The 15,702-nt window shown below is 45.0% G+C and overlaps 2 protein-coding genes across 2 annotated transcripts in view; one reads left to right on the top strand and one right to left on the bottom strand.

Moving 5' to 3' along the window:
* atl3 (atlastin 3) overlaps positions 1–15,702 on the top strand; it is a 90,524-nt gene that overhangs the window by 4,527 nt on the left and 70,295 nt on the right. The gene's annotated exons all lie outside the window — the stretch shown is intronic.
* On the bottom strand, positions 3,666–7,633 carry npas4a (neuronal PAS domain protein 4a). Its single transcript, XM_053323432.1, has 8 exons — positions 7,459–7,633; positions 6,886–7,049; positions 6,686–6,788; positions 6,278–6,587; positions 6,039–6,148; positions 5,725–5,860; positions 3,818–5,601; positions 3,666–3,694 (listed from the first exon to the last, which is right to left on the bottom strand). The coding sequence occupies exons 1-8, from the start codon at positions 7,631–7,633 to the stop codon at positions 3,666–3,668; spliced, it is 2,811 nt and encodes a 936-aa protein (XP_053179407.1).

The raw sequence follows: 15,702 nt of genomic DNA, 5'->3' as shown, positions 1-15,702 counted from the left end.
GTAACTCCAAAAGTCTTGCTGACTGAAAAAGGCAAAGTTTCAACCTTTTTGCATTGTCTTTTTCGGTCCACAGACACTTTTCAACATTGGTCTCTTATAAGACATCTTGAATTATAATAATTGTGTAATTAATTGAAAAATATATGAATTGTCAACAATTTTGATTACCAATGAGTCATTTATTAAGTAAAAAAAATACCAACCGCTCATTGGTTATATATTCTCAAATGTGAGAATTTGTGTTGATCATTTGAAATTGTATGTCTTTTGGTTTTGGACCATTGGTCAGACCAAATGATCAGTTTGGAGATGCCAGCTTGGATTATTTTTACCAATTTATTACATTTGAGTTAGGACAATTAGAAAATAAATTGACAGGTTAATTGATAATATTCTTTATTAATTAATCTGTCAATTGTTTTCTCCTAATCCATTAGTTGTTGGTTTATTAAATGCCCAAAATCCAAACTGACATCCTTAAATGTCTTCTTTTTTTGTCCACAAGTCAAAAATATTCAGTTTACTGTCACAGAGGACAGATACCAGAAATGATTAATTAATATGATACTATATTTGTTGGAGAAGGTGGAATCAGTGAATTTTGATTTTTTTCTTAAAAATGACTCAAAATGATTAACTGATTGTCAAAACAGTTGTTGACTAATGTAATAGTTGGCAGCTAACTAATTAACTATTTGTTACAGCAATCCTCAATGAAACACTGTTCATGTCCTGGAACAGCAAGATTATTTTATATTTGAATTTACATTCATTTTCCCTATCATGATACTGATCCTGCTAATATGATTATATCAATGATTTTAATCATATCTCCCAGCCCTACACAGACTGTACCTTCATGTACACCTCAAATAGAGCCAATTTTATCTTTGTTAGATGCTGAATTTTATTTGGTCAAGCTAAGATAAAATTCAGAAGAATGTCCTTATGGCTGCCCTTTTCCTAACATGGCTACTTACACAACAAATGCCCCTTTCTGCTGCAATGCTTTTCTTTGCCAGCAGATAGCAGCAGTCAGCTATGTATCACTCCCTCCACTGCTCATCTTCCTTCCAGCTCAGACACTGCAGTAGGGATGGAACAAAATGTTCACTTGCAGAGAAACTGTATCATTTTGAGGGTTTTGCCTCTTCAGATATGAATGATTAAATGTATGTTCTGTGGCACAGGTGATGATAGTGCAATAGTTTTGGCCAAAAAGATACTACAGACCTCAGTCCATAAAACCAATATTCTATCTTTTATCTATCATGATTGACAGAAGATGGGTTATGTGTGTTTTTATGTTGTTTTGATTTGGTCCAGCCCGTCCATCCTGTGGGGACAGAGTATCAATTTGTCCCACATCCCTCTTTACTGTACCTCTAATTTTAGCCTTCTCTTGCTCTTTCTTTGTCTCCTCTCTCTCTCCAGCCCTCCCCTCTCTGAGCCTTCTGAATGGAGGCTGAGAATAGATGGGAGGCTGTTTCAGTAAGAGCTCTTGAGCAGGAATGCCTATATATGGAGTCTTACACCACACTGAGTGCTGATGGAGTCGCAGGTACATGGAGTGAATGTGGGAAACAGTGATTTGTAAAGAGGGGTGCTGGGGGGGTCATATGCCTACTATCATGTGTGTGCGTGTGTGTGTGCATCATCATAAGTGGGAGGCTAACTTGGTGTGCCTGTGCGTGCGCATGCTCGCACGCAAAAAAACCTCGACGCCAAGTGTGTGCGTCAGTCTGAGTCAGATAGTGTCTCATTCTGTCTCGTCATGTGTGTGCGTCAGTGCTGTTGCTGAGCGAAACTCGCTCCAGGGGAAGAAATGGAGGAGAGTGTATGGGAGGGAGGAAAAGAGGCAGGGATGGTGGGATGATGGTGATGGTGATGGTGATGATGATGATGATGATGAGGTTGAGGGAGGAACAGGGGGGCCTGACTATGACGACACAAATGCATCAGCCGCATTAAGTGCACTTTAATATAAATGCATTTGTATGACAACCAAATACACTTATAAGCAACACAATAGAACACTGGTCCACAATGTCCATCCTGCAGTAAGTATTGTAATGTTTTGAATATAGTCCATCTTATGCAATAAAAATCTCTGTCTTATATATACAGACCAATAACAGTTTCATACAAATGTACAAATGTGTACAACCTTTCTGAAAAGAACATATGCCTATATCCACAGACATAATGCATATGCAATAACATCTTTTTCAAATATCACACGTACAATAATATAATTTTACACATGTATATTAACTTAGCCTTTAATAGCTAGAACGTAGGAATCAATCCTTTACTTGACCGTAGACAACTCTACGTGAGCATGTCGACACCATGGGAATAGTACCATTCTCAACCCGTGTCGCTTGGTAACTGAATAGAAATAGCACCCCATCCCTATTTTCATTTTTTAAAACAAAACTTTTGTATTCTAACCCCTCTCAAAAAAGAAGAATCACTCATTCACATAGTCAATTGTGCCTCACTACACCGCACTCCAGTGGAGCAACGATGTAACTGTCCATGTTGAATGGACATGGATAAAGAGTTCAGAGTTCAGCAGGTCAGGGCCGTTTCAGGCACACAGGAGCCGCTATAAGCTGCCAGCATTGCAAATATTGATGCTGCAAGAATATCCAGCTGACTGCCCTCAGGCCTGGAGTGACCTGAAGAGCCCACATTCAGAGTCTAATGTACAGTACGACGTAGCAGTGGATTTGTGGCATGATCAGAGCTCCGGCAAACTTCCAGACAATCTCTTGATTGGTGTTGCATCTCGTAAAGCAATAGACACCTTCAACATTCGTGAGATCATCACATGCCAGGATCTCTTTACATGTTTTCTTTTTTTTCTTTTTGTTTTTTTGCACATCACATTGATACACAAGATTTTAGATGGAGAGATAAATATGGAATGTTAAAGGTTTTGAAGCCGCAAACTCAAAGCTCAAAGTATCTGAGATTTTAAGTTGAATACTATTTATGAGTTTTGATGTCGCCTTTAAGTCTGTGAGAAAGGAATGCAACCAAATCAGAGCTGAAGTGGCTCTGAAGACTGGATAGAAGAGTTCTTAGCAAGGAATCTTGAAATTTTGATGTACTGATAGATACAGGTCATTTTAAGGATCTAAAAAATCTGTAAACATTTGACTTCTTTTACATTTGAGGTTTGGGTTTGCGTTGCTGCATGTCAGGCAAAAGTGCTATAATTCATCTCCCTATTGAAATAGCAAGAAATGATTTTTTTGTTCACAACTGATTTTTCACTATGAGTGAATACAAATGCATGTCTGGAAGTTAAACAGCGCTTACAATTTCAGAGAGGTTTCTCTGTCTGATCATATCTGAAGCTTGTGTTACAGAAAAGCTGAGAAGACACCACATGGACTCAAAACCCAGTCAGTTATGGGTCCATATGGTTGCACCATCTTGTAAATGTTGCACCAGTTTTGTAGTATACAGATTAATGACTGAACAAAAATATAAAGCCAATCTTTGTTCTTAGGAGACATGTAGGAGTTAAAGTCCTTAAGTTGTATATACATTATGTATATTTATACACTTAATTATTTTTTACTTTTCAGTAAAAGGGGCTCCACAAAATATGACAATATGCCATACTTAATGAAGTAAGTCACAGACTTATTTTAGAACGGAGGAACACTTCCACTCCCATCTGAAAGACAAAAAATGGAAAAGAGAGAGAAAACAAATTAGTAATGCATCCTCAGAAAATGTTTTCTCATTTCATTTAACAAAAATGTACTAAAAATGAGGAAAAAAAGAGGCCGACTCTCACCTTTATGGAAGCACTGTGGCGATGGATGACATTGGAGTTGATACAACTCAGGTTGTTGCCCTAAGCCAGGGGCGATCGAGGCACCTGCCCCAAACATGGGTTCCAGAACGGCCAGTTCCTCCAGGAGGGACTGAGTGCAAGACACGGCGGGCAAGGGCGAGGCGATGGGTGTGGAGATAGCGGGGCTTGGGGAGGCAGTGAGAATGAGGGGAGGGGAAGCTGGGATGGAGGAGCAAGAGGACACAGGAGATGACACCACCTCAATCTCCATTGCTTCCTCCGCTAGCCCCTCCCCTTCCGCCATTGCCCCAGCCTCAGCAGCCATAGTCGCCCCGCACCCAGCCATGGAGTTACATTGCGCCGATTGGACGCTACAGAAGTGGCCCACTCCCTCAAACTGGGAGGGTTGGTGCCAGCACACTGGGGTTTGAGGAGAGATTGGGCTGGAAGGACTGGGCATAGGGGAGGATGAGGGGGAGGGGGAGGAGATGATGGAGGACTGGGGAGGAGCAAAGTCGTCTTGGATGAGGGTTTCTAGGATGCTCTCTTCAAACAGAGAGTCATCATCATCGAGGAACATGGGAATGTCCAGACCTCTCCATGCTTTGATGGGATAAAACTCCCTAAGCATGTGGACTGAATCAATATCAGTGGTCTCTATGGCAGGAGACAGGAAGGGGGAGGGAGGGGAGGATGAGGGTGACATGGAGGGAGGAGAGACTTTGGACAAGAGTGGATCCAGGTAGAATCCCTCTGCCAGTGAGCTGATATGCTGAGCTAAGAGGGAGATTTCTGCCCTCTCCTTCTCCCTCTCTCGCTCTAGGGAGAAGAAGGAGAGGCAGGGCTGTTTACCAGGTGATGCTTCAGGGGTGAGGAGGCCCTCAGGGGGACACTGGAGGGGCCCTAGTGGCACATCTACATACAGAGGACCCCGTACCTCGGGAAGGGTCATCACTGTGCAGTCACCATCTCCAGGGCTGTCAGGTGTAGGAGGCAATTTCTCATAAAGAGAGCCACTGCAGGGGTCAATAGGGAAGAGGAGGTCAGTGGTGAGGTTTGGTAGTGCAAGGGCAAGTTTGGTAGACAGGGTGGTGGGGGGAGAAGGGCTGGAAGCGGTAGTTGGTGGGGCTGTGGAGGAAGCTGCGGGGGCCATGGAGGTGGTGGCAGTGGCTGTGGTAGCAGAGGGAGGAGGAGTGGTTGTACCGGTGGGGTCAAAGCTGAAGAGGGGTTCACCAAATGGGAAGCTAGCTCCACTGATCTGTGGTGTGTAGGGTGGTGTGCACACAAACTCTTTGCTCTGCTGAGCTTGTGGGGTGGGCACAGGAGGGAGTGGCAGGGGGAGAGCTGGCAGTGGAGGGTCGAGCTGGAAGGAGGGTGGCAGGAGAATGTTCTGGGTTAAAAAGTCTAAGTCTGCTACTGTTTCAACAGTGACTGGAGTGGGAGAGGAGGCAGCTGAGGGGCTTTCAGTGGGATGCTGCTGAAATAAGCTTTCTTCCTCCAGAGAGGAGATGCTGGAGCGAGGGTCACCCTCCAGCCTCATGGCTTCAGCAGCAGAGCTCCCTGGTTCATCAGAGGAGCCAACGCTGCAGCCAGCAGTGCTGAAGTCAAAGGACTGGGCAGATAGGCCGCTGCTGCCAGGGGTGAAGACTTGGTCTGGGCTGGACAGGGTTTCTGGGGACTGAAGGCTCAGACTCTCCTGTTGGGAGGTACCAGAACTCAGAACCAGGGTCAGCTGGGTCTGCTCTGAGCTGAGCTGCTGACGCACTGACCAAGCCTCAGACTCACTAAGAGATGAAAGGAAAAAGAGGAGAAACATTGAGTTAGTTTTGGGGGGAGGGGGGGGGTGTTTATCAGTGTTTTGTTTCCAAATTGATGAGTCTTGTGCTGTTAAAAGAGGCAGTACATACCTGATGATGTAGTTGTTGCTGCTGATGGGGATTTCTCCAGGCTGCAGCTGGAGCACCATGTAGAGCCAAACCCACGACTGGTCCTGAGCTTGCACACGCACCACCATTTCAGCTCTGCCCTCTCCTCCTTCTCTCACTGTTGAGGGACAGTCACAGCACAAGTTGGCATCAGTTTGTTTTGCAATCCTATTAATCATCATAGTGTTTACACTGTGTGGATGTTGCCTGTGGGCACAATGTGTGTAAATGTGTGGGCATGTACGGTTGTAATATGGTGTGTGATGGTAGGTACGTTTGAAGAAGAGTACACTTACATAGGCTGCGATGCTGAGCAGAGGCATGTGACAGATCCTGTGGGTGGAGGAGGCTGTACCAGGAGCAAGAGCGTAAAGCTGTCACATCAAAGCCAAGATAGGCGCTCACACTGCAGGGGAGAGTGGGTGGTGATGTGTTAGCAGGATCACGTTTTACCCGTTTAGTTATCACATACACATATTATCAGTTCATATTAAAGCAACAGGTGGGTGATAGGGCGTTATTTGTGGGAACTCACCTATCCTGGGCAGTCTGCAGCCTCATGTCCCGGCCATGCTGCGAGTGGAAACAGGCCAGGAACAAGTTGGTGTCAGTCAGGGGAGGGGTAGAGGTTGACTCCCTCTCTGCCCCGGGGCCGGTGCGGGTCGGGTGGGGCTCCAGAGGAGAGCAGAAACACACCCAGACAGGGTTGGAGGTCCAGTAGGACCCGGCAGCAGGAGCGGAGGAGGGGGGGATGAGGCAGCGAGCTCGGATCAGAACCAGCTTGTTCCCAGCACTCTGCCTCCGCACGGACTTGGATGTGTTGAAACGACAGCGGAAGAGACGATCTGTAAAGAAGACGGTGGGAGATTTATTAAAAATCATATTCCTGGAAAAAAAAAATAATGAAAGCTTTTGAACATAATATATTATCATGTTGTCTTACCTGTTTCAAGTGATGTAGAGGTTGACAGGTTGGTCCTCATGATTAAGTGGTCTGAGGCGTCGATTATATCATACACACTGTCTCCCTGTGCCACAAGATCCACCTGAAAAAATTCAAACGAAAACGTTATTTATGAAGCCCAAAGTGAAGCTCGAACACGTCTATGAGAAATATTGCATAAATCAAAATAGTGTACTCACCATGGAGTGTCCGAGGTGCTCGGTGACGCTCTCTGACAGGTACAGGAGCTTCCCTTCCCCGGTCAGCAGCATCAGAAACCCCGGCAGCGCCTGCATAAACTCCGACAATTCGTGGAAAGACAGAAACTGTGCACTCTCTCCAACACCAGCAGCAGTTCCCGCTTCTAAAGGAAAAATAAAGAAAGGAAAGAACACAAAAGCGCCACATTAGTTAACAAAAGGTTGATCTGATTTACTTATCACATTATACGCGATCCCCGCAGTAGAAAAATAGTGTCTGCAGTGTTTCAGTACCGTGGACAGCGGTAAGGCTGATTTTTGGTGCTAAAGCGTTTCAGCACCATGGACAGCGAATAATACTATTAAACACATTTGTCAGCTTCTACATTGATGATTAACGATCAATAGTTCAGTATTTGATCACAAAATCACATTTTTATCAAGACAATTGCCTGCAGTGTCAGTAAAACACTTGTTGATTCCACCACTGTAAGGAACTGCAGTCGGTCTTTGCAGCAGTGCTACAAGAGATTCATCAACAGGTCGTTTTATTCAGAGTACATTCGCGCTTACCTTGAGTAAAGAAGACGGATTTCCTGGTGTACATGCAGGCAAGAGACATGATGTGCAGGTATGAGAGCCGCGCTTTATCTGCTTCGGATATGGGCAACAAGTCCTTCAGGTTCCGGATCTCAGTGTTGATCTGGTCCCGTCGAGCCTTGGATGCTCCTTTGGTTGAGCGGTACATTGTGGCCGGTTGTTTGCGGTGAACTATCGGAAATTCCTCCAGTTGTGAGTTGGAGAGTTGCGAGCGGAGTGTTGTAAGACGTCGTGCCTCGGCTGAAGTCGGGGTGCCCTGTCTCCGAGGTGTGTTAGGAGACAGGTTGTCAAAGTGGTGAAGCTCTGAGGTGTGTTATTGGACTTTCATCTCAGCTATTTTGTTTTTCTTCCAGAGCAAGGTTTAAAAAACCTTCTCCTGTCCTGTCTCCGTCTGCTTTAGCTCCGCCACGGCGTCCAGCTTGGAGGTTTGGCCGGCTGCTGGATGTCTGTCCCCCTTTGGAGGTGCAGGTGAATAGGCGGCTGGGCTAGCCGTCTCTCGCACAGAAGTCCTGGAACCCGTAAATCTGGTTGAGGGACTCTGCTCGCGGGTCACTTATATAGCCTGGGACTCCGTCGGAGTAGGGGGGCTCCCAACGCACCAACACCGACGTAAAACGGAGGGAGGGGGGTGGAGAAGAAGGGGGGGCCGAAGGGGGAGAGATATGTCTCATATCAGTGTTCGCAATGGTGAAACTCTCCCCCTCCCTCTCCTGTGCCCTCTCCTTTCGGTGACTCTGTCTCGACGTCAGCTCTTCCCTCTACTCGGTGATGACGTAGGGATGAAATCGGGAGCTCCGGCGACGCAAAAAGCCCGATTTGGACAAAACCGAGTAAGGGGTGGAGCAAGCGTAAAACGTAAACGGAGTCACCGGACTCCGGTGTATTGGAGGAGGGGGGGGGTGAGGGGTGCAGGAAGGGGGATGGGAAGACTGGGTTGCATACGAAAGAGGTCTCTGTGTTTATATGTCTGGCACCCGAGGTAGGCTACCTGTCACTGTTTGCCCCTGACCTGTCAGTAAACACGACAGGTGCTTGTTAGGTGCGATTCACCAATTCATTTTGAGCACATTCACTGTCAACATCTTAAACATGTGAGATGGATTGAGCAGCTGCTAAACACAACATGCTCAGTCACCGAGCTGCTGTTACAGGAGGCGGACATGGATGCTGAGGCTGTTTCACATCGCTCCGTCTCTCCGTCGCCTTTTATGAATGGAAATCAGGTCTGAGCAGTTGAAAACAATAATGACTGCATAATCCTATACAGAAATGTTCCGAGAGCTGCCAGTTTTTCAGGCTGGCAGACATGAATTCGGCGCATTTCATTCTTAGCCGCAGTTACATTTTTTTTCTTTCCGTTCAGAAAACGTCTTAATTTCTAAATATGATGCGAAGTAGACTGAAATGACAATCAATAGAACAATATATTCTTAGACAAACGGAATGAATTTGGAGGTGAGTTTTGATTTTGATAATGCATTCATAGCAGTAAATGTTATCATTAAAAAAACGACCAGACAGTTTTGCTGGTACACCAGTTTGACCAGTAAGGCACCAGTGAGTCTGATATGATCCTCAAATTAGACGATTTGATTCGATTAGACCATCAAAAAGCAGCAGCCATGTAAAATATGATCATTTTAATATTGCTGTCTACTGTTTAACAAACGACGTTTATATGTGAGCTGTGTGAGCTTTGATTTCTCTTTCTTCCAAATTTACAGAGAGGATCTTCAAGAGCTTAATGAAAAGTAAAGTCATTTTAATGAATGACATTCATAAATAAGTTTGACGCGCGCGCAGCGGGCAGTGGGCTATTGCGCAACCTGCAAACCTGTCACCAGTCTCACGTGAGGTAAGCCGTGTTGTTGCTAAAAATAGATTTCACTGGTGACCGAGACAAGGACTGCGAGGCGCGCCCCCGCATCTAGCTCCAATCGTCCTATTTATAGAAAGGAGATTTCAGTCTTAGCCCAGAAATAGATTTGTAGTATGTGCTTCAGATGTGGATCAGGGTCGGTCCTGAATATGTTTGTGCCCTAGGCGAGATTTTATATTGAAGCCCCAAAAGATTTAGATTGGAGCCCCCCCGTCCCAAAAATAGAGCAGCTTCCCGTCCAAGAACTGCAAATATGAATTCACTAAAATCAATTGACATAATGGTACCTCCAGCCCAGACAAAGTCCTTCTAGTTCAGGTCAGCCATTAGGAATTATGGACAAATCCAGTGTTTTAGACCCATCCAGGCTATGTTGTGTTTTACATACATATACTCAGTATGATTATAAAGCGCAAAAGGTCAAGTCATCTATTCAAAACACAGAGGAAACAATTTACAGTCTAAACAGAGACTGTGACAAAAAGGCAAGTGGGGGTCAAGGTGCCATTCAGTGAGTGTTTGGTGACATCAGCTGAAGTAGCACATGAAGTCCAGTGGCTGTCCTGTGAAACCTGACTGAACAGTAAGACTTTAAAAATCAAACAGATGAAAACCAATGCAAGTTAATGGAGGAAGAAACTCATTGGGCATCCCCTCCCTCATTTAGTGCACTAGGTCACTGCCTATTTGGCCTGTGCCATGGGCAGGCCTTGAGCAGAGCACACACACATAAACACACACTTTTATCTATGCTTCTGGTGTCACACACACACAAGTTTCATCTGGACGAATTGCAAACACATATGACCATTTTTATTGAGATGATGGCAAATATGTTCACTGCATGGAGACATTGTTTTCACACATTTTCTTTATCACTTTCTGATCTAAAATCTCTGCAAATGTGTTTGTGTGTGTCTGTGTCTGTCTGTGTGTGTGTGTGTGTGTGTGTGTGTGTGTGTGTGTGTGTGTGTGTGTGTGTGTGTGTGTGTGTGTGTGTCTGTGTCTGTGTCTGTGTCTGTGTCTGTGTCTGTGTCTGTCTGTGTGTGTGTGTGTGTGTGTGTGTGTGTCTGTTGCTCATGACATATTTTGGAGAATTTGTCTCCCTTCTGCGGCTGAAATTAAAGTTCTACTACATAGATTTTTTTTTTAGTTTATTTATATAAAAGGGGACAGTGTACATTCATGAACATTTCAAATTAAAATGTAAATGTACCGGAATTAGCTAAAATAGCTAGTTTTCATCTGTTGTCCCTTGGCAAGTCAGGACAGAAAGATAAATAAATAAATAAATAAAAAAGCTAAAAAAAAACAACTAAAAAGACAGAGTGACAAATCAGCACAATGAAAACAACAAGTTGTTTAAAACAGACAGACATGCAAAGCAAGAAATTACAGTGCAGGTTATATAGTAGTCTGGTTATGATTACAGTTTTGGTTATTTTTAATCCATCTCTTAAGTTTATTTTGAAAGGATAGATAACTGGTGCACTCTCTTACATCAGTAGGGAGAGTATTCCAGTAGGTTGAAGCGCATACTGAGAAGACTGTCTGTCCAAACGTACTGCGCCTATACTGTATAACACAGTCTCCCCTGGTGACTGCCCTGGTCGCCCTGCCACTGCTACCCTTCAGCTCTATGAACTCACTCAAAGGGGGAGGTGCTAGCCCATGTAGTATTTTAAATATGAGACAGGCATCCAAAAACTGTAATAAGCTGTCAGATTTAAATCACTAAGACTTGCCTCTAGGGAATTAAAGTCAATGCAATACTCCCCTTCACTGATGGAAACAAGTATTTATGTGCACAATACAACAAATAATACAACAAAATATTTCTAAAGGATACAGAACCTGATCTATTATCTATTCTACCTCAACTTGATGAAAGAAGAATCAACAGGACAAGGACACATTTATTAAAATATGTTGATTAGTTTTCGGCCACTGTTTACTTACTTTGACATTTTATAATATGCAACTCATTGATGAAACACCCTGCTTCTTGTTAGAGACCTTCAGCATTGCTTGTTTCAGTCCATCTGTGTCTAATTTTTTGTTCTTTACTTCTTGCTCAGGTGCTTGTGGGTCTGTTTTTGTGTCGTATTTCTTTGGTTTTCTTATTGGATGACTCAGCCGTCTCTGCTTCCTCTTCTGTAGCTGTATTTTCATCATTGGTAATGTCCCAAAGGCAACCAGAATGTTACCAGATGATCAGAGGGGAGTGATGAATTTGCACCTGAAAATACAGTTGAATAGCATTTTTGTTCCTCTAAAAAATACTCTCAGCTCTCTTAATGAATCTGTACAGTTTTCATTATCTTTAATTGGCATCCTGCAGGTCCTGTAGAAATGAGAGACATGAGTTTGTCATCTCTGCTGCACATTGTGTGACAGGGTCAGTTTAATATATTGGTTTGCTGTGATTTAATTATGTTTGAAATTTCTTTTTCCGAGCTGACCTTGAACATCCCACAGCTGACGGACAATCAGTGCAACAAGCCACAGCTGGCAGCTTGCAGGTATGACCCTTTTTATTGCAGGCCAGAGACGTCAGGGAGAGAGAGGAGCCAGAGAGAGGAGCCAGAGACGAAGGAAGGCCAGAGAGGCCGGAGAAGGAGAAGATGAGGAACCAGCCGGAGAACCAGCAGGCCACCGAGAACCTACCATCGCAGAAAGATCCTCCTACCTGAAGTGCAGCGGCCCGTGTCTGTCGGCGTAATTACTCCAGCCTGGGTGAATGACGTTCAGTTATCACCCAGGAAAACCGTGAGTGTTTACTCCCAAATATAAAATGCAGACACTGGGAAGGCCAGCTGTAGGGCCAGGCAGAGGAGGGAGTGAGAGCGTAGACGGGTGTGTCGACAGAGGGCTGGCGGTTGTGTTCTGTGTCTACAGGCGGAGTACCGGACTGAGGGAACGAGTAGATCCGGAGGAGGAAGAAGGTCTCACCCCCCCATCATCTCCGAGAATGAAAATCAGCATCCAGTCCTGGGAAGGACCTCCAGGACGGTCTGGAACTGGGAAAAGACTTTGGACTGTTTTACAATAAATCCTGGTGAACTTTATATATTTTTATGTGGTTTTTTAACTCTGCTCCGTCCTGATAAAAAGAACCTGTAGCCTATCTGCAATTATGGAGTCCTAAGCTCCTTAACTTAGGTGGCGTTGTTGGCAACATTTTAAAACTAAATTATTGTTTCGGCTTTTAACACAAACCAACCCCGTGACATTTTCTGGCGTTGTCGGCAGGATCAGGTACCTGAGCAGAGTTAAAACCAAGGTATTGTTTTACACTTTTATTTTGGTGGCTTTTACCATTTTTATAAGTTTTAAAAATGATGATAATGCCTGTTTTTCTGGGTGCACCATGGGTACCAAACTTTGGGGGCACAAGTTTGGAACTCAAGCATTGAGGAGGAGATATGCCGCCAGCACCCTGATGAGTCTGCAATGCCCTTCGACAGGACGCCCTGTTATTAGAGGAGGATGCATGTGGACACAAAAGGCCGAGTCTGCCAGGTTGGGTGCAGTGGAGCAACGCTGGGTAGCCCAGCTGGGAGGGAGAACATCAACGCGGATGCCCTCTCCCGGTTTCCTGCAACTTGCCCCAACCAGAGCCAGGAAGGCTAGAGACGGCCAGAGCCAGGAAGGCTAGAGACGGCCAGAGCCAGGAAGGCTAGAGACGGCCAGAGCCAGGAAGGCTAGAGACGGCCAGAGCCAGGAAGGCTAGAGACGGCCAGAGCCAGGAAGGCTAGAGACGGCCAGAGCCAGGAAGGCTAGAGACGGCCAGAGCCAGGAAGGCTAGAGACGGCCAGAGCCAGGAAGGCTAGAGACGGCCAGAGCCAGGAAGGCTAGAGACGGCCAGAGCCAGGAAGGCTAGAGACGGCCAGAGCCAGGAAGGCTAGAGACGGCCAGAGCCAGGAAGGCTAGAGACGGCCAGAGCCAGGAAGGCTAGAGACGGCCAGAGCCAGGAAGGCTAGAGGCGGCCAGAGCCAGGAAGGCTAGAGACGGCCAGAGCCAGGAAGGCTAGAGACGGCCAGAGCCAGGAAGGCTAGAGACGGCCAGAGCCAGGAAGGCTAGAGACGCCAGAGCCAGGAAGGCCAGAGACGCCGGGGAAGGGAGAGGGTTTTGCATAGGAACTCTCTCGGACTGTGTGCAGGTTCCCTGCCACAGCCATGACCCCCAGCCTCACAATTGACTGGAGGAAGACCAGCAGAACTGCCTATGTTCTGTGTGCCTGCCCCAACATGCCTGCAGAAGTTAATGAAGCACCTGTACGACGGTGAATATCACCAGAGCGCTATAGACTGTGAGAACTGTTGCAGAGACTGCCAACTGTTAGCTGTGGGGGGATGTGACAGGGTCAGTTTAATATATTGGTTTGCTGTGATTTAATTATGTTTGAAATTTCTTTTTCCGAGCTGACCTTGAACATCCCACAGCTGACGGACAATCAGTGCAACAAGCCACAGCTGGCAGCTTGCAGGTATGACCCTTTTTATTGCAGGCCAGAGACGTCAGGGAGAGAGAGGAGCCAGAGAGAGGAGCCAGAGACGAAGGAAGGCCAGAGAGGCCGGAGAAGGAGAAGATGAGGAACCAGCCGGAGAACCAGCAGGCCACCGAGAACCTACCATCGCAGAAAGATCCTCCTACCTGAAGTGCAGCGGCCCGTGTCTGTCGGCGTAATTACTCCAGCCTGGGTGAATGACGTTCAGTTATCACCCAGGAAAACCGTGAGTGTTTACTCCCAAATATAAAATGCAGACACTGGGAAGGCCAGCTGTAGGGCCAGGCAGAGGAGGGAGTGAGAGCGTAGACGGGTGTGTCGACAGAGGGCTGGCGGTTGTGTTCTGTGTCTACAGGCGGAGTACCGGACTGAGGGAACGAGTAGATCCGGAGGAGGAAGAAGGTCTCACCCCCCCATCATCTCCGAGAATGAAAATCAGCATCCAGTCCTGGGAAGGACCTCCAGGACGGTCTGGAACTGGGAAAAGACTTTGGACTGTTTTACAATAAATCCTGGTGAACTTTATATATTTTTATGTGGTTTTTTAACTCTGCTCCGTCCTGATAAAAAGAACCTGTAGCCTATCTGCAATTATGGAGTCCTAAGCTCCTTAACTTAGGTGGCGTTGTTGGCAACATTTTAAAACTAAATTATTGTTTCGGCTTTTAACACAAACCAACCCCGTGACAATTGCATGGCAGAGCAGTGCCCCTAGAGCAAAGACAAATACATTAAACACTGGTCTGTTGCTAAAGCGGAAACCGTAATGTGTCTGGACGGCAACATCAGTTTTCCTTTTGGCCATTGTGGATGCAGCATCATACTTGTTCATAAGCCTGTCCACTCAGAGGGGTGTTTAACTATAAAGGACTAAACTTGGGTCTTGCTCTCTGTTTTAGGTGCATGAAACAACCTTTGAGTTTGATTTGATATTGCTTCAACATGGTGTCAAAGATCCAGAGAATACTCCTCCTTCTGGATGTGATGGACTGAGTCTGGGTGCTGGACTACAGAGTGAAAGAGCCACAGGTGGGCTTTACTAAGGTGAAGATGTCCAAAGAGCAAAAACTGAAAACCACAGTGTGTCTCATACATCTGCTTTCAAGACATTGCTTTTCTTGAGATTTAAAATACCTGTTGAGTTCCTTGCAGACACTAAAATTGTTATTTTTAGATTAATGACACTACAACGGTGCAGATAGGATAGCTTTATTTGGCTAACTAAAGATTTGACAGGTAAGTTAAATTACTTACAGTCACTACAGTAGAGTCACAGAGAATATTTACATGGACTCTTATTTCCAAAGATAACAGTGATTATTGTTAGAGGGCATGGAAATAAATAATATGAGAGATTACCCTACATCTCCCTTAGAGCTGGAACTATAGATGATAGGAAATTCATCTAGAACTATTCTAATAATACATGAATTAATAATGTTTTATTAATTATCAAAAATGTAAAATATTCTTTGGTGGCAGATTGACTTTCTCTTTTGTGAACTTAATATATTTTGGTTTAGGACTTTTTGAAGATATTATGACTAACTGATTAATAAACTAATTAAGATAATAAACTAATAAAATAATCATGAGATTAATCTATAATCATATTAACTAAACTTCACTTCCCACAAACCTCTCTGCTTTGGAACTCTGGTCTCAGTAAACAGTTGCATGTTATTAAATCTGGTCTGCAGGAGTAATTCTTGGGATTTTAGCATCACTTTGTCACCATTTAAAATCATTATTTGTTTCAATTATGAAACACTTACATTTTCAGTGCAGTAAAGGCTTGTGTGTGTACCTAAATATTTAATGTAATGTC

This window comes from Scomber japonicus, chromosome 8 (genome assembly GCF_027409825.1).
Source record: "Scomber japonicus isolate fScoJap1 chromosome 8, fScoJap1.pri, whole genome shotgun sequence".
NCBI lineage: Eukaryota > Metazoa > Chordata > Actinopteri > Scombriformes > Scombridae > Scomber > Scomber japonicus.
Note: the sequence above shows the minus strand (reverse complement) of the source record. Positions and strands in the feature narration are given on the sequence as shown.

Excerpts from the sequence above, each read along its gene's own strand:
- npas4a (XM_053323432.1), bottom strand. The coding sequence starts at position 7,633 with ATGTACCGCTCAACCAAAGGAGCATCCAAGGCTCGACGGGACCAGATC. Across the intron at positions 5,861-6,038 it reads TGCTCAGCATCGCAGCCTAT|TGAGAGAAGGAGGAGAGGGC; the intron begins GTAAGTGTACTC and ends GTCCCTCAACAG. Across the intron at positions 3,695-3,817 it reads GCCACAGTGCTTCCATAAAG|ATGGGAGTGGAAGTGTTCCT; the intron begins GTGAGAGTCGGC and ends TTTGTCTTTCAG.